General features: G+C 55.0%; 1 protein-coding gene across 5 annotated transcripts in view; it reads left to right on the forward strand.

Annotated features, from left to right (window-relative positions):
* Window positions 1–972: 972 nt before the first annotated feature.
* The window catches only part of UBE2F (ubiquitin conjugating enzyme E2 F (putative)), a 53387-nt gene continuing 36652 nt past the window's right edge, over window positions 973–17707 (forward strand). The window contains exons 1-3 of one of the 5 annotated variants that reach the window (XM_042950719.1): window positions 976–1102; window positions 5881–6014; window positions 15884–15913. In XM_042950719.1, the coding sequence (XP_042806653.1) occupies window positions 5897–6014; window positions 15884–15913 (148 nt within the window). In that variant the 5' untranslated portion in view covers window positions 976–1102; window positions 5881–5896. The other 4 variants (XM_042950722.1, XM_042950720.1, XM_042950721.1 and 1 more) reach the window with 4 other exon arrangements.

Below are 17707 nucleotides of genomic sequence, written 5' to 3' on the forward strand. Positions count from 1 at the left end.
AACCAAGAGTTGTGTTCCTCACTGGTCTTCCTGACTCCGGTCTCCTTCCTGCCTGGCTCCTCTCCCACCAGCTCACTGAGAGCCAGAAGCTTCTTTCAGGAAGAAAACTTAAGTCACTCCCCATTCAACGGGGCTTCTGGAAACAAAATTCTAACTCCTTGGCTCTTTCTTCCCAGTCCACGTGGTGAACCTCATCTTTCAGATGGGCATTCCTCCAGGACCCTTGTCTGATTCCACCCCCACCCCCGAACCCAGCGCCTATTTCAATCACAGAGACAGACACGGACGTGAGAATGTGTACTCAACAAGCTAGAAATCTAGATAAAGTACTTTACAGTTGTGTAGGAGACGAAAAGGGGAATAAAAGCCTTTCAGATAAGATCAGGAAAGCGCCGATGCACTCCTGCAGGCTGCGCCTTAGCACCCCGGGGGTTGGCGACTGCCGCACGTCCGACCGCTTTCCCCCCCACCCCCCCTCCTCAGGCTCTGGGGCGGCCGGTCCTTTGCACCCTGGGCACTGTGCCGGGTACACAGCGAGCGCCCCAACCACCGAGGCGGTCAGCTGGGGCCCAGCCACTCCCCCAGCGCAGGCAGCGCCCAGCACCCCTGGGCCGCAGGTCAAGGCGCGGCACACGACGAAATCAATGGAAGTAGGAACTGCAGCTCCGACCCCGGACACTCGGGTGCGCAGGCTCCGGGAACAGCCTGGGGAACCCCGCCCCTGGCCGCTAGTGTCCAATCAGCAGAGGCGGCGAGTTCACGCCCGCCCCCGGACGCACTCTCGGCCAATGAGCGAGGCCCGGGCGGCTAGTCGCCGAGCCCAGCCCCGGCGGGCGCACGCCGCTGTTCGCTTGTCAGGCTCCAAATAAAGTTCGTCGGGGCTTTGAATTTTTTTTTTAAAGCGCCCGCTGCAGTCGCGGCCGCCGCGGGCGAGAGCGGCCGAGTCCCCGCCCCGCCACTTCCGGTCCCGCCGCCCCGAGCCGGTGCGGCTGAGAGGGGCCGCGTCTCGCCGCTGCCGCCGCCGCTGCCGCCGCCGCCGCCGCCGGCCGGCCGGGCATGGTGTTGGGTGCCGGGCCCGCCTCGCCTGTCTCGGGGTGCCCAGGTGAGGAGCGCGCGGCCCGGCGGCGGGCGAGGGGCGGCCGCGGGCCTCCAGGCGACGCCGGTGCCGCGGGCGGGCTGGCGGGCGGGCGGGCGGCGCCGGGGCCGCCTCAGGCCGCGCGCTCCTCACGGCCGGGGGCCGGGCGGCCTGGCCGGGAAAGGCCGGGGCGCCGGCCGCCGCCGGGCTCGAGGGGCAGCCCGCAGCGAGCCCCTGCTTGTGCCGGCGCTCGCACGGCCTCGCTCGCGCCCGCCGTCGCCGGGGAGCTGCCGGCCGCATTGTCCAGAAGGCAACGGAGCCCAAGGTCACCAGCCCGCCGTGGCCGGGGGAAGCGGGACCCGGACGCAGGCCGCCCGGCTCCTCCCCGCCTCGCGAGTCAGGCCGGGCCTGGAGAGCGGCGGGGGTGAGGAGCGGGACTCCCGCCTCGCCCGCCTGCCTGCAGCTGCCCCGCGGTGGGGGCGGCCGCGGCTGGGTGGAGGGGTTCTTCCGCACCGAGGGGGGCGCCGAGGGGGAGGGCGTCTTGGAACCATCTGGACCACTGGGTCTCGGATGCCAGACCTGGTTCCGCTGGTGTGTAATCTTGGGTGTGGCCCTCCGCGCCCTGGGCTCAGTTTCCTCATCTGTCACAGGAGGGATCTGGGCCCTGCCCTCTCTGCATTCCCTCCAGCCCCGGAGCAGGGACTGGAAGGATCGGGAGTGGCCGGAGAAGGTTTCCTGGAGGAGATGTCGGAATCTGCTGTCCTGAGGAAGGAGTAGGATTAGGTGGGAAGGGACGGAGGGCACTCCAGACCTGGACAGCACCAGATTGAACAGAAGCTTCCAGAAACGGGCAAGGTGTTGTTGAGGAGCAGGGGTTGGAGGCCGGCTTGCCAGAGGATTTCTGGCTGGGTACGGGGATGAGGGTGAGTGGTGGGGGACAGCAGGGTGGGGGTGTGCGGCTGGAGGACCCCCACCCCGATTTACTTGCCCTTCGGGTAGTAGGCAGTGCAGGAGGGGGCGGGTTTGCGGATGAAAATAAAGGGTTGGGCTCCCAAGGTCTGTCAGCCAAGCAGGGGGACTCCCCGCCCAGGTGGGGTTTCGGGGCCCCCCCGGCATTCTGAAGGAGGAGGGGAGTCCGTGGACTTTTTTGTGTCCTGACTTGGGCCACTGTGGTTAGAGAAGTTGGTTGTCCCCTAGTGACCTGCAGTTCTACCTTTTACTCTAAGATTGGGGCTTTTCCACAGCAGGAAGGATTGTAAATGAGTTCCTCACCCCGTGAGCTCACTGGCCCCTGGTGTCCCTGCACAGGTGGCATGGCCTGACCCTGCGGCCGTGGGCAGGAGTGCCGAGTAAACGTTGACGATGAGACTAGTAAATAGCACGCCAGAATCTTTTTTGAACAGTCAGAGCAACTCCCACCCAGAGGAGAAACTTGAATGGGCCAGCTGGGACTTGTGGCATTTAGAGACCGTGGACGCCACTCGATACGGCTGATCTGTCCCCAAAAGTGCTGCCTTAACGGGGCGGAACTTGCGGCAAAGGGACCGTCCAGTTTTAAGCCGGGTCTTCCGTGGGTGAAGCATATTACAGGAGGCAAAGAGGATTCGGAAGCAACGGCAGGTGTTCAGCAAACTTCTTGACAGTTTGAATAATTCTTTTTGTTCCAGTCTCTTTGTGAATTAACAGCTATGGAAACGTTCCAAATTAGGCCTTAGGTTTATCCCCGAAGTGGCCTGTGGTAATGATACAGATGGAGAGATAGGTGGTCATTATACACTTGGGTTTCTTAGAATGCTAGGAAAGTAAGTTTAGTCTTCCCTTCGAGGGACAACAAAACACGAGTGTCATTGTCTTTATCCCTTGCGGTCATGCCCAGTGTATTTATTAAGGGCCACAAATTTGTTGAAGAAGCCCGGAATCCGACTCCGGGTGGGGCTGAGTTCGGGGCGTATTCTGCCCACTTCGGTGTGGGGTACTAGGCTTATAAAAGAAGCCGAATCCTCGGGAGCAGTGACACGGAACCGTGTCGTGATGAGAGCCTTTCTTTGTCAACGAGTCTTGCCAGGACCCTCTGAGCGGCTCCTTCGGCGCAGGTCCCAGGGAGCTGGGTGTGGACCAGGCGTGTGCCCTGCCCTGGCACTTGCTCCTCTGGACTCTTTGTTATGACTTTCCTAGGACTAGAACTCTCTCCACGCACGCCGGGCTCTTGTTTCACTGTTGCCGTCTTTGTACTGGCACACGGTCAGCTAGAGGGCACAAGCCGAGCAGACTTCGTGAAGGTGCATGTCTTGTCTGCAGCAACCCTGACCATGTGGCAGGACTGATGTGCTCGAGGCTGGGTGTGTGGCGTGGGGCTTGGCGGGGGAGGCAAACGCTGTTTTGTGATCCACATCTGCCGAAGGGATTCCCGACCAGATCATGCCAGGTGGGGACTGAGCAAGAGAGCCCAGCTGTGGGTGGTGCTGCAGGCGGGAGCCCCCATGGGTGTTTCTGACTCTGTCCCACTGCCAGGCACCTCCTTGTGAGGTTCCTGAACGGATACCTCCCTGCCCTGGGTAAAGCCGAGAAGATGTGCATTTGGTGCTTATGGTCCAGGCTGCTGTGTAGGTTCACCTGCGGGGATGGCGTGGTCAGGTGGCAGTGCAGAAACCAGCGTTGGTATCTTTTCGCGTTTGTGTCAGCTTTATTGAGGTGTGATTGAAGTACGTGAAACTGCACGTTTAAAGTATGCAGTTAGATCAGTCTTGACGTACACGTACAGCCCTGAAGCCGTCACCACACTCAAGACTGAAATGTGCTCATCATCTCCAAGAGGGAAACTAACGTTTCTTCGGTGACTGCTCCTAGCAGCTGAGTGGCCCCAGACTAGGCCGTTCCTGGGCCCCCATTGTCACAGGATCCACATCAGTAAAAAAGAGTGGGAACTGGGGGTTGGAGGGAGAAATCCTTTCCAGATTTGAAATGTTAGGAGCTTGTGAACCCTGTGTGTAGTAGAACCATCTTTTGAAGCATTTAGACCAATGGTTCTTTTTTAAAAAAAAAATTTTTTTTTTTAACGTTTATTTATTTTTGAGACAGAGAGAGACAGAGCATGAACGGGGGAGGGTCAGAGAGAGGGAGACACAGAATCCGAAAGAGGCTCCAGGCTCTGAGCTGTCAGCACAGAGCCCGACGCGGGGCTCGAACTCACGGACCGCGAGATCATGACCTGAGCCGAAGTCGGCCGCTTAACTAACTGAGCCACCCAGGCGCCCCTAGACCAATGGTTCTTAAAGGGGTTAGGTGTGTGTTTATGTGTAGGTCACATACAGTGCAGAAGATCTTATTCAGTATTTTTTTTTTTTATGGTACAAATAATGGAAAATAAAATCCACCAGTCTTTGGAGGAGGGGGAGGTACACAGAAGATGGTGTGAAAAGCTATGTTAGGAACCTGGGTTAAAAATGGTTACAACTAGGGGCGCCTGAGTGGCTCAGTCGGTTAAGTGTCTGACTTTCGGCTCAGGTCATGATCTCACGGTTCGTGACTTCCATCCCTGTGTCGGGTTCTGGGCTGACAGCTCAGAGCCTGGAGCCCACTTTGGATTCTGTATCTCCCTCTGTCTGCCCCTCCGCTGCTTGCACTCTGTCTCTCGTATTGTCTCAAAAATAAATAAACATTAAAAAAAAATTTTTTTTTAATGGTTACAAATACCAATGGACGGGGGGTTCTTACTTTGGCATTCAATAGCTTGGCCTCAAACTAAAAGTTTTGTGTTTGGGTCAAGTTTCTCATTTGGAAGTTTTAGGTCATTTTCTTTTGAAAACAATCAGAGTGGTATTGAAAGGAAAAAATATTAAAGTAACAAAGGAAATTATGGAAATATTGGGCTGGTGACCAGTTTTTGTGTTTGATCTTTATTGTCCTTCCCAGTGAGCTTTCAGTGGGGGTGCCTGAAACACAGATGAGCTGGAAGCAGCCAGTGAAGAGAATCCAGTTTGGTGCATTAATTATAACTTAATATCCATGTTGATACTGCCTAAAAAATGTAAATAAGACGCAACATAAGTAAGTGCAGAGATGGTTCTTAAGGTTCCAGCCCCGCCTTTGTTAAAGGAAGAAGGAAAACAAAGCGTTGCGTGGCTCCCTCATCAGGGCTGATGCTCCCCGCAAGTCTGCAGTGGGCCGGGCACTGTGGGGCCGCACCACAGGTGCGCGGGCCGTGCAGCGGGGAAGGGCACACTTAACCGGTGGGTAGTGGTGAACCCACGTGGAGCCCGTTGGTGGAGGCTCTGCTCGACCACCAGCTCAGGGGGAGCCCTGTTACCAGTACGTCCCAGGGCCTGGTGTCCAGTGAATGTTAAATGCGTGGCTCTTCCTTTTTAAGTTCTTTTTTTTTTTTAAGGTTATGTATTTTGAGAGAGAGAGCAGGAGAGGGGCAGAGAGAGAGGAAGAGAGAATCCCAAGCAGGCTCGGAGCTGTCGGCACAGAGCTTGATTTGGGGCTCGAACTCATAAACCATGAGATCGTGACCTGAGCTGAAATCAAGAGTCGGACGGACGCTCAACCAGCTGAGCCGCTTAGGTTTCCCATGGCTCTCTCTTTAAAATTTTCATTAACGCTTTAAAAAATCAGACTTATACAGGATAGCATAGAGATTTCCCAAATTGATTATGTAGGAATCCAGTCTAAGGAACGCACCTCACATACTGAGTTTTTCTGTAACGAAGTTCTAGGAAATTGTTAGCCACCTTATTTTATTGTCTTCGGTTTCCAGTCTTTGTCTAGAGATGTGTCCTTAACCCTGCCCTCGGTCTGTCTTTCAGGGGAAAGGTGGCAGTAATGCTGACGCTTGCGAGCAAACTGAAGCGGGATGACGGTCTCAAAGGGTCCCGGACGTCAGCCACGGCCTCCGACTCCACTCGGAGGGTGTCTGTGAGAGACAGGCTGCTTGTTAAAGGTGATGTCATCCGTGTGAGCTGTTTTCTATCCTGTAACAAAATGAAGTCTGACTGGAGGCTCTTCTGGGATGCGAGGTGGCCTGTTGCTGAATAGAAATACTTACTTGAAAGTGTTGAAGGATGTGCTTGCTTGTCACTTCCAAGGACTTTGTACTGGGCGCACACTGCAGGAACGCCGACGGCAAGAAAGCACGGCGTGTCTCACGCACTTGGGTGGTGCTCTGCAGGGGCTGCCGGGATGCTAGCGGAAGGATGTCGGTGCTGGGGGGCCAGCAGGCCCAGGACTGGTCCCGGTGCCGTCTGGCTGGCTGGTGTGCGTGGGGCCGGGGAGTCCCTTCCTTTCTTGTGCTCAGTCACAAGAAGCTCCGGGGTCCCTCTCCCACACCCCGGCACCAGTTTCTGGTCTGTACAGGGAGGGAGTGGGATTCAGTAATCTCCCAGCATCCTTCTGTACTTTATTCAAGTCACAGCCTGAGGAGAGCCTCGTACCAAGTAGTTCTCTTCGCAGAGTTAATAACAGTGGCCTGGAACTCTTGTCTTTGGAGAAGGGTTTGTGTAACGTGTATGAGTGTGCGTGTCTGTGAATATGCCCGTGTTGGTACGGAACTTTTGCGTTCAGTCGTTGAACAGACTTAACAGCTGTCAGGTGCAGAGACCGTTTCCCAGGGTCGTGAGACTACAGAAGATGTGGATTCTGAGAAACTTAGCAGAAGTCCATGGGGGAGGGGAAGAAAAAAAAAGAGGTTAGAGAGGGAGAGAGCCAAAGCATAAGAGACTCTTAAAAGCTGATAACAAACTGAGGGTTGATGGGGGGTAGGAGGTCGGGGAGGTCGGGTGATGGGCATTGAGGAGGGCACCTTTTGGGATGAGCACTGGGTGTTGTATGGAAATAAACAGTTTGACAATAAATTACATATTAAAAAAAAAAAAAAAGAAATAGTTCCTGCCCTAAGAGCTTAGAATTTGCAGCACTTTTTACTTTATGGCATGTGTTTGCATTTAAGTGTGTAGAGCTAGGAAGCAAAGAAGGGCCACGCAGTTAGGACTGCCTGTTTCATGCTGCAGCAGGCAGACCCCGTGAGGTTACTGGCATTCGTATGTCCTGAAACGGACCTAATGGCAGGACAGCTGGGATGTGTGAACGCGCTGTTGTCCTTCTCAGAAGCGAATCAGCGCTGCCCTTGGGCGGGAGTAGGGGCCAGGAAGGCGTCAGGTTCGGGGAGTCTTCAGCGGTGCCCTCCTCCTCACTCTTCCTGCACCTTGCCTTAGCTCGGGTTTATCCGGCCAGATGGATGATGGGGTAACGATGGAGGAAAAAGCATTTTTTACGTTTTGATACTCTACCCATGCCGTCAGATTGAATTCAGAATTTGTGATGGCGCTGCGGGAGTCAGGTGGGACGCGGGACGCGGCTCCTCACCTGATGGGCCTGATAGGACTTGAATCTCTTTCCAAGATGCTGGCTCGAGGGTTCCATCTGCAGAGGAAGCCAGGAGCCACGCAAGCCAGGAGGGTTCCATCTGCAGAGGAAGCCAGGAGCGGTGTTGACGCTGTCCTCAAGTGGAGGGTATTTTAGCGCCTGGGAGTTACAGTGAGGAAGGTCCAGATGTTAGCTGAGGAGGAGCAGGTGGGAAGCCACGAGTAGACCGTCCCGGCTGCTTCACCGTATCCCTTGTCGTGGTTCATAGCCGCTTTTGTACACTGGGCACATGGGGCCAGGCCCTCCGTTGGACACTTTATGAGGCAGTTGTCATTTACCTTTTGCTAAGCCTTGCCCGGTGGGTGGTTCATTTTGTCGCTGAGGAACTGAGACTCAGAGAGGTTAAAAAACTTGCCCAGATTACAACTGTATTATTGCAGCAGGAGAGCCAGACCCACGTTTTGGGGTGGGGCAGGCGCTGGGGGAGCAGACCCGGCAAGCAAGGTCTGAATGAGCAGAAGTGCAAGTCCATTGAAAAGAGCATTCGGGGGGCTCCTGCACACCTTGCACCTGCTCGGGGATTCACCTGCCAGCTCGCAAATGGCTCTGGGACCATTGAGGGGGCAGACCCAGACCCTCTGGGACCCAGAGGGGCCCGTTGAGGCCCACAAAGCTGGATTCTGCTCCACCTCCCAGGACAGATGTCTTTGACGGGGTTTGCAGGGCCCCGGTAAGGTCCTTGACCTTGTGAGACTCGTCAGAGAGAGGTGCAGAAAGAACCGCGTCATGAGGCCACCTGTTTCCATCCTCCTACGACACTGGTGATGATCAGGTTTCTGGGGTAGTCGTGGGTAGCAGGGCTCAGTAACACCCCTCACGTGGCCTGCCCTCTGTCTGCCCTAGGTGGCTGTTGGCCCAAGCTGGGCTGGCTGAGGGGCGAGCGGTTTGGGCTTGTGGGGGAGGGTGGGTAGAGAGCAGGGGTGGGCCTGACCTGAGACTGGGGGCTGTGAAAAACCAGTGCGCACTACAGGGTGCTCTGACGGTCCCTGATCGCCTGGTCTGCACCTAGGGCACTCCTTTACTTGGCCGGGTGGGCCAGAGGCTTTCATTCTGCAGGTTTCTGATGGTGGAAGCGGTGTGTGGAGTCCAGGAGTCCGTAGCATCTTGGGGCCCTCGGGGGGTGATTAGGGGAGGCCGGGGAGGCCCCCTCTGGGAACTTTGAGAGAAGTCGGGCGTCCGAGTTCAGTAAGAGTGTCGTCCTGGGCTGTGACTTGGACTCCCGTGAGAGTGTCGCTCATGAGGATCGTTAGGTTACACAAAAGCGTATTGCGCGTCGCTGCCACAGGCCGGGCTCCCGGGAATGCGGAATTTGTCAGCAGGAGCGTTAGGAAGCAGTGTCGCTGGGACTGATACCCGTGGAGGGAAAGGAAGGATGCGGGCTTAGGCAGAGTAAGAAATGGAGCTTTGGGGAAGGCCCCAGACAGCCCCTGCTTCGGCAGGTGCAGCCTTCGGAGCTGTCCCCAGCCAGACGAGACGGTCAGGTCTTCCTGCTCTGTGTTGATCGGTTGTCCGCCGGGGGCTGCCCCGAGAGGGCTGCGGCCCGGAGTCGGGGGGTCTGGGCCGCCCACCCAGTTCCCAGAAGGACTGAGAGCTGAAGGCCATGTGCAGACAGCCATGTGTGGCGGGGGAGGCCCGGGTGGGGGTGAATCCTGTCGCCCAGAGGTTGGGATGTGGCTTGGTGCAGGTGGCTGCAGGGCGGAGCGGACGGGTGGGAGAGAGCAGAGGTTGGCAGGGCCGGTGGTGGCTGCGCAGCTGAGGCTCCTGTTCCTGTTCTTGCCTCCGGGAGGCCAGAGTCCCTCTCCCTGGAAAAACCAAAGCCTGCCTGGGAGCAGCCGGCCAGGGGGGGCCTCTCCTGTGCTGGCACCTTGGTCATACCACCTTTTCATCCGCATCTCATGGGTAACTGTCAGGGACGTCCTCCAGGCTGGAACTGGGGTGATGCTTATAGCAGCAGCAGCAGCCGCAGCAGCAGCCCCTGGAGGCCGCAGAACAATTGAGTATTTCCAGGCTAAGACTGGGAGCTGCTGTCTGCCCTGAATCCTAGGACCTGGGGACACTGTGGAGGGCGTGTCAGATCTGTGCAGGTCTGGGCCGAACTGGGGAACCACGGCCAGTGTTTTTAGCCACAGGGCAGGTGGGACTAAGTTCCTGGTGGACCTTTATGGGGCCACTGAGCTAGAGTCTCATCCGGCAGAAGCTTAGCCCCTTTTGTACAATGGGATCATATGTGTCTTTGTGTTCTTTCCTTCTTTCACTCAACAAACATTTTAGTCCAGCTGTGTGCCAGCCTGTTAGTGACCCCCGAAGACCCCAAGAGGCTCCAGGCATGCCAGCAGGAACCTTTCACCTCTGTGAGTCCTTGTTCAGTGTGGAGACTTGGACCGAGCTGAGTTCAGGGTCAGTCCTGGAATTAGGGGAACAAGACAGAATGAATGTGTGCACCTTTATCCGTATCAGCCCCTGCACCCCAGGTGGTTTCTGCTTCTGGGGCTGTGCTGTGTGGCTGTCCACGCTCCAGGCCTGGAGCAGAGAGGCCTGGCCACCCACCTGCATGTGTTCCCCAGGGTCTAGCGTGCAGATGTGTCCTCGGGGTGCCACGCGGGGCCTCAGGTGAACTGCTGTGTCCACATGAGCAGTCTGGTCACGGGATGGGATAGGAAGGCCCGTTCCGGTGCAGTTCCTGGAAGAGTGGGGGAAAGAGAACCATTCATTGTTCTCCAGAGCTGCTGTCGCCATGCCAGGCCCTGCCCAGGACTCTGGGGGTGGGCTCGGGGTTGGGCTTGCCATGTTGACAGAGTACTCAGCAGAACTACGGTATGTATGTATGTGTTATTTATTTATTTAATGCTTATTTTTGAGTGAGAGAGAGAGAGGGGAGGGACAGAGAGAGAGGGAGACACAGAATCCGAAGCAGACTCCAGGCTCCGAGCTGTCAGCACGGAGCCCGACGTGGGGCTCGAACTTACAGACCGTGGAGATCGTGACCTGAGCTGAAGTCGGACACTTAACCGACTGAGCTACCCAGGCGCCCCGCTACAGTATGTATTTTAAGAAGTAGAGCAGTGGCCTAGAAGGAGGAGTCCTGCTAACATGGAGCTAAGGCAGCTGGCCCCAAGAATACCACTGAAGCTGCCCAGCAAGGTTGGTGGCCCCACGTGGGTGGGCCCGGTAGCCCAGGGGAGCGGGGAGGGTTGTGGAAGACGGATGAGGTTTCAAGTTGCCCTTGTCCACTCCTGTGGAGAGTGGGGGTGGTGGGGGCCTTGGGCTCCATTCCCATCGATACCAGTCTCTGCTGCGGCAGCTGTGCTGGTTTTCAGGGTTGCGGCCTCGCTCCCTGAGCGTGAAAGGGACCGTGGGTGCTCTGGGCCCACACTCCGCAGTGTGCTGCTGAAGGGCCCCAGACGGAGCGGAAGGGCTGAGGTGAGGGTCCGTGGGGTCCTCGGGCCGGGGTGCGGGTGGTGCCGTCTCTGGGAGAGCTGATGCCCTTAGTTCGGGTGTCTCCCAGGTGAGGGCACTGCGCGTGGATGCTGAGAGCACAGAAGGGGTGCTCAGTGCATGAAGACAGGCGGGAAGCTGAGAGAAAGTTCTGGTCAAAGAAATCTCGGAGGTAGTGGTTCAGGCCGAAGGAGGTAATCAAGGCTTCTGGGAGGCAGCTGCACCGCCAGCTGGGTGACCGGGTGGGGCGGCCCAGCTGCCCTGCCTGGTGGGGCTTGGAGCTGGCGCTTGCCAAGAACCACCTGCGTCTGCGACTGACCTCTTGTCTTCGCTCAAGCTGCCGTAAGCAAGTACTGTAGATTGGGTGGCTTCAGCAACACACATTTATTTCTCGTGGCTCAAAGGCTGGGAAGTCCAAAATCAAGGCATCGGCGGGTTCGGTTCCAGTCAGGACCCCCTTCCCGGCCCGCAGGCACCTGGTGTCTCTTCTTCCAAGGGCACTAATGCCATTGTGAAGGCCCCACCCTCATGACCGCGTCTAATTCTGATCGCCTCCTGAAGGGCCCACCTCCTAATGCCATCACATGTGGGGACAGGGTTAGGGCTTCAACATAGGAACTCAGGGGGAACACACTTCCACAGCACCTTTGGATGCATTGGTCCCTAACTGCATGAGGAGAAGCGCTTCTCACTCTCGGGACATGCGCCCCAGGAGCACCGCCAGCTCTCCGGCAAGTGTGCTTATCTGTTAAGCATTTCCTGAGCGACCTGTGTGTGTGCCAAGCCCGAGACCGAGTGCTAGGGTTGCAGGGCTGGGTCACACCGTACAGCCCCTGCCGTGAAGAGTGTGCAGATTTGAGTGGCAGGCAGTGTGGAAACAGAGCGCTGTGCTGCGAGCAGCCTGTGGCAGAAAGGGGCGGATATGTGCCGGGTGAGGGCCACCGCGGTTATCAGGTGGATCTTGTAATCTGATATTTCAGTGCAGGCATGCTTCGAGTGGGCTCTGTGGTTTGCTTTTTAGTTAGAAAGGAGAAGAGTCTAAGCTTTCAGAAGGAAGTTGTGCAGCCACGGAATTGTGCAAGATGAAAGGTAGGGCCAGTAAGGTGTAGAGGGGTTAGCATCTTGGAACAGGCGAGACTTCAGAGGTTAAAAATAGCTGAGTGTCTTGCTGTTTTACAGGTAGGGGTAGCGTCCTGCAGGCAGTGAGGTCATGCAGGGAAGGGCCACCACTTTGCTAAGAGGCCTCTCGAACATGTAAAGCAATTCGCTCATTTCTTTGGCCGTAGACTTCTTGTACGTAGATTCTAAGGTATAACTACTGATGTTAATAAATTCTTATTTGCCATCGTTTGAAGTGTAGACGAACTGTGTCATTTGTGACAGCTCCATGGGAGCGTGTGGCTTATTTTATCTACTGCACTAGGCTGAGCTAAAATGCCGAGCATCTTGATTGAAATTGTCGTGCTCCCAAGATTGCGCTCCCTGCCTGCGCTTGGACCAGAACCTCGCAGCGGCCCTGAGCATGGTGGGGCTCTCCCAGCCCTTGTCCACTTTCCTTGACTGAGTGACACCGAACCTAGAAATGGAAGCAAAACGCTCATCTTTGGAGCTGAAATTCTAGACTACAACGTGAAGTTATCAAATCCATCTGCGTAAACATCTGCGTGCGAATATCTGAGCATGGCCGAGTAGCCTGTGGCGGTTTCCTGTACCTGGGGAGGGCAAAACATTCAGAGGCCTGGGCCCCACGTACACCTCCTGGTGTAGTGGGTCCGCATAGGGCTAGGAGTGGTAAAGGCTGAGCAGGTACTAGGTTACGGTGACGAATGCACAACTCCGGGTTTTAACTGAAAATTAATTGAATCGTACAGTTAGAGTGGGTCTGTTTTCTTGTAAATTGTGCCTCACCAAAGCTGTCGTTTGATAAGTGGGCAGAACAGCAGAAAACTCCCCAAGTGATCTATATGCAGCCAGGCCGGAGGATTCCTGTTCGACAGTGAGGCTTCCTCTGGACACAGGCCTCTGGCCCCGACGCCCCATCGTGGTGGTGCAGGGGTCCGCTTCTGTTCGGTCACCACCGTGCCCCTGGTCAGTGCCTTGCTGTTCTCCTGCATCCTGACCTCGCTCTTCCCCAACCCTTGGCACCAGACGGCCGCCTTAGACGTTTTGCTTCTGTTTTGTGGCCCCCTCCCCCTCAGATTCTCTGGGCACACTGGACTACCAGAGTTTCACAACTAGACGGGACAGGCTTGCCGGGGAAAGCCAGTTCCGGCCTCAGTCTCTCAAGACGAGGGCCCTCAAGGACGGTTTCTTGTAAGTTCTTAGCAACAAGCTGAATGGTAGTGTAATAAAATGTGTAAATACAGTTTAAGAACATACATTTTTTGTAGGTATTCTTTTAAATGTTTATTTTGAGAGAGAGAGTGTGCATGTGTGAGCAGGAGAGGGGCAGGGAGAGAGGGAGAATCCTAAGCAGGCTCTGTGCTCACTAATGTGAGCTCTATCTCATAAACAGTAAGATAATGACCTGAGCCGAAATCCAAGAGTCAGACGCTTAACGCCCTTAATCGACTGAGCCACCCAGGCGCCCCCAGGTAACATTTATTTTGAAGTGATTAACATGAATGACTCATTTGTTAAAATGTACGCTTTTTTGATAAAACAAATGCCCTGTGTGAGCCGCCAGAGCGGAGTGTGGCCCTGGGAGGGCCTCGGAGGGCCTGGTACCGGTGTCCTCGGAGCGGGTAGCAGTTTGGCCTCGGCCCGCCTTTGCGGTTTGAGGTTTTCTTTAGCGAGTGCCCTGGTCCCAGGACGGTGAGAACGGGCCAGTCAGAAAGATGAAACCAAAGTTCACCGTGCTCATTAGAAGAAAACGATAGTGAACGTTCATAGGGTTATCCTTACGTTTTATCAAGTGACTGGGTTTTAAATGTAAAATGTGCCATGACGCCAGGTGGCCAGGAAAACAGACTGCCCAGGCCTGCACCTCACCACAGAACTTGTTCCTTTTCCAATCACAGCAAGACGATAATGAACTGTCACTCCTCTCTCCGTGCCCGGCCCGCTGAAGAGATCTGCTCCTTTTCTCAGGAGTGAGGGAGCTCTCCCCGGCTAGGGCACTGGACAGAACACTGTAGAACCACGTGAGCCCTTTCCGCTCCCTCACTCCACCCATCTCTGCCCCACTCCACTTTTCTGAATGCCCATTCCAGATACCTGGAGCCCAGAGTGGACACATTTAGCGGGCTGCCTGTCTGTACCCAGATTCTCAAGTGGCTGATACTAAAGGCCTGTGGGCCTCCAGCCCTCGGCCTCAGAGTGGAGCCGTCTGCCTGCCCGTCTTCCCGCTGACGCGCTCCGTGTTCAGCTTCCCAAGGTCATGGCGCCCCCGTCCCTTCCCTGCCCACCATTCCACACTTACTTGAAGGAATCGCCCTACCCACTGCTTCTGTGTTTTGGCCCCCCATTGACTTCTTAGTTTTTTGGAATCTGGTTTCCATCTCGCCACCTGCCTTCCTGCCGTTTCGAGGACCCTCAGCGGGGTCCGATCTGCATCCGGTGGCCTCGACTGGGGCCTCATTTCCCTGGGACCAGTCTGTCTCTTGAATCACTTACGTTCCCCACGTGTCTCCTCCTTTTCCTCCTGTTTGTCCTGAGTGACTCTGTGCTCTCTGCCGAGCTTCATTCTTTTCGCCAGCCTCCCTTGTCAGTCTCATGAGGTCCAGGTGGCGTCACCACGGGGTCTCTTTGGCCCTGGCCGTGCGCCCGGATTGCAGCTTCTTCCTCCCAGGACTTCCCCAGCAGCTCAGCTCTCGGTGCCATCTCGGACCCCCCCCCCCCCCACACACACACACACACACAGTGGGCAGACCCTGTGCCCTCAGGCTCTCTGACTGTCCCTGCCTTTGCTAGGCCCTGGCCGCCTCGTGTCATAGGTCACCAGACCTCCGCTTTGCCCTTTCTGAAGTTGTCCTCTCGAGGAAAGTTTGGAAACTGGGTAGAAATGACCCTCTGCTCCCTATTTCTGCAGATTCAAGTTGAGAACCCCAGGCCGTGCGCAGAGCCCTCCTGGTGTCTCATTGCTCTGGCTGCCCTGCGCACCTTCTCCTTCCTGTGCTCGTCTGTGCTCCATGCTCTTGCCCGTCACTAACTCACCTCCTTGGCAAACCTTTTCGTTCCTCTTCTGCTGGACTTAATTCTACTTATTCTTGAAAGCCTGGCCCATAGACCTCCTTCCTCTAGTCTCCACAGCGGGTGGGGGCCTCTGTGCCCCCAGGACCCCAGAGCACGCTGCTGTGTCTGAGGCACCGATGACTTGCCTGCCTGCTTATTTCCGGGTGTCCCGAGAGCTCCGCTCTTAGCAGTAGGAGTGGGGTGTCTGCAGCTTTGTCCCGGCAGAGGGGCGCCGGGCTTCACTGCTGAGTGAAGGGGCCGGGGACTGTGGCACCGAGCCCCGCTCCTTGGGCAGTCGCGAGATGTTAACAGATAGCAGACCCTGGCAGGAGGCAGAGTTTTCTCTCACTGGAAAAGTTCCAGCACACACGGGGCAAGCCTGCATGGGAAGACAGGTCTGAAAGAACCAGAAGAGACACAGGTGCGTATATAAATCACGTTCCAAGGGCAGCAGTTCCTCTGTGTGGGGGAACAAGACTTTCAAACAGACTCCAGTGACCGTTTACCTATGGGGGATTTCTATGTGAATTTTCAAGTATTTTCATTTATACCAAGTACGTTTTCAAGGGCCTGTGACCGTATCTGCCGGCATCCCGCAAGTCCCTTTGTGTATTTGAAAGCGATTCCACGGCTTGAAGTCTTAAACAGTAGACCAAGTGTAGATTTCAGTTACTTCGGTCTGTTTTGTTCCGCGGTGTTCCGGAAGAAGTTGCCAGGTTAGAGCAGGGATTTTCTGTGCAGAGTTGATGGATATTAACGACGGTCTCTTTGTTTCCACAGAGGTTGCAGAGCTTGAGGCTAATTTACCGTGTAAGTACAGCGTCCACATTCAGTCCGGAAATGCTGCAGGGTAACTGCACGGAGAAGCTTTTTACGGTGCGATGATCTTGCAGAGCCCAGAGCCTGGTTTTGTGTGTTAGGAGTAAGTTTTAATTTTGTGCAAACAGGTGGAAGTTTTTCAGGGCTCTGATAAGAGTGAGGTATTTACCGTCTTTCTGAGAGCAGCATGGCAGTGCTGTCTCTCTCCTTGTTATGGCAGAGGTGCTTCGGCTAGGTTTTGTGTCTCTTCCACAGCATTCTGTCCCACATCGTCTTTTTGTCCTTTTTTTTGAGAGAGTGCACGTGCATGAGCTGGGGAGGGGCAGAGAGAGAGGGAGAGAGAGACACGGGGCTCGATCTCACGAACCGTCAGATCATGACCTGAGCCGAAATCAAGAGTTGGATGTTCAACCGAATGAGCCACCCAGGCGCCCCTGTCCCACGTCCTCTTTGAGTGAAAAGATATAAATCGATGACAGTCCTATTTTTGTGAGTGACGGCACCACTTTTTTGGTCCACAAAGTGCTTACTTGTAATTTATCTCTGTGCATGGGCTGGGGTGGCCATGTACCCCCATGTCACCAGCTGTCCTCACCGTGCTCAGTCCTTCCTGCCCAGGCACAGAGACCCACGGTGTGGTCTTCACCTGTGAGCAGGCTCACTCCCCAGGCAGCTCATTTGTGTGATGTGTCAAAGGTGCGGTTTTTTCCTGTTACTAATCCCTTCCCAAACTTAGCATATTGTGTAAGACCACTAAAGCCTGAAAGCTTTGACCATTTTAGTATTTTTTTGAATTGGGACTTTTTATCATCATACTTGGTTAAAAACAGTTCTGGGGCGCCTGGGTGGCTCAGTCGGTTAAGCGTCCGACTTCGGCTCAGGTCATGATCTCACGGTCCGTGGGTTTGAGCCCCGCGTCGGGCTCTGTGCTGACAGCTCAGAGCCTGGACCTTGTTTCAGATTCTGTGTCTCCCTCTTTCTCTGACCCTCCCCTGTTCATGCTCTGTCTCTGTCTCAAAAGTAAATAAATGTTAAAAAAAGAAAAAAAGAAAAAAAAAACCAGTTCTGAGGTTGAGGATGTTTGTCAGTGTAGGCAAAATATTTTGTACGTTGGTCTCCTGGTCTGGGCGAATGCTCGAGAGAACTTGGTATCTGGCCCACCTGACACAGGTCAGAGAGGGTCCGTTCCCGCCACCAACTAAAGTTAGAAGTACGGTGGTGGGTGCACCTGAAGTGGTTGCAGAATCATTTGTAAGGGTAAGTACACACAGTTTCCTGAAAAATTCTTTTTAATGTATGGTATTTACATATGAGTGTGGTGGGTTGTGATATAACATAGGCTTCTTAGTGGGGGGTCTCAGTCAAAAATGTCTTAAAGATCCCTGAATTAGGGGTGCCTGGGTGGCTCAGTCGGTTAAGCACCCGACTTCGGCTCAGGTTAGATCAAGCCCCAAGTCGAGCTCTGTGCTGACAGCTGGGAGCGTGGAGCCTGCTTCGGATTCTGTGTCTCCCTCTCTCTCTGCCCTCCCCTGCTCACGCCTTGTCTCTCTCTCTCTTTCAAAAATAAACAAACATTAAAAAAAAAAAAAAAAAAAAGAATCCCTGAATTGCTTGACCTCAAAGTTTTCTTCTAGTCCGAACTGGAAGGAAGTGTCTTGGGGTTCTCTTAAAGGGTTTATGTATATGCACATGCGTATGTTTAATCAAAGACCATAAGAAGTTACTGCTTACACATGGTTCATTTTGTCCTTAAGTAAGACTCTGACAGAGATTGTTGGGTTTTAG

Source organism: Panthera leo, chromosome C1 (assembly GCF_018350215.1).
Source record: "Panthera leo isolate Ple1 chromosome C1, P.leo_Ple1_pat1.1, whole genome shotgun sequence".
Lineage (NCBI taxonomy): Eukaryota > Metazoa > Chordata > Mammalia > Carnivora > Felidae > Panthera > Panthera leo.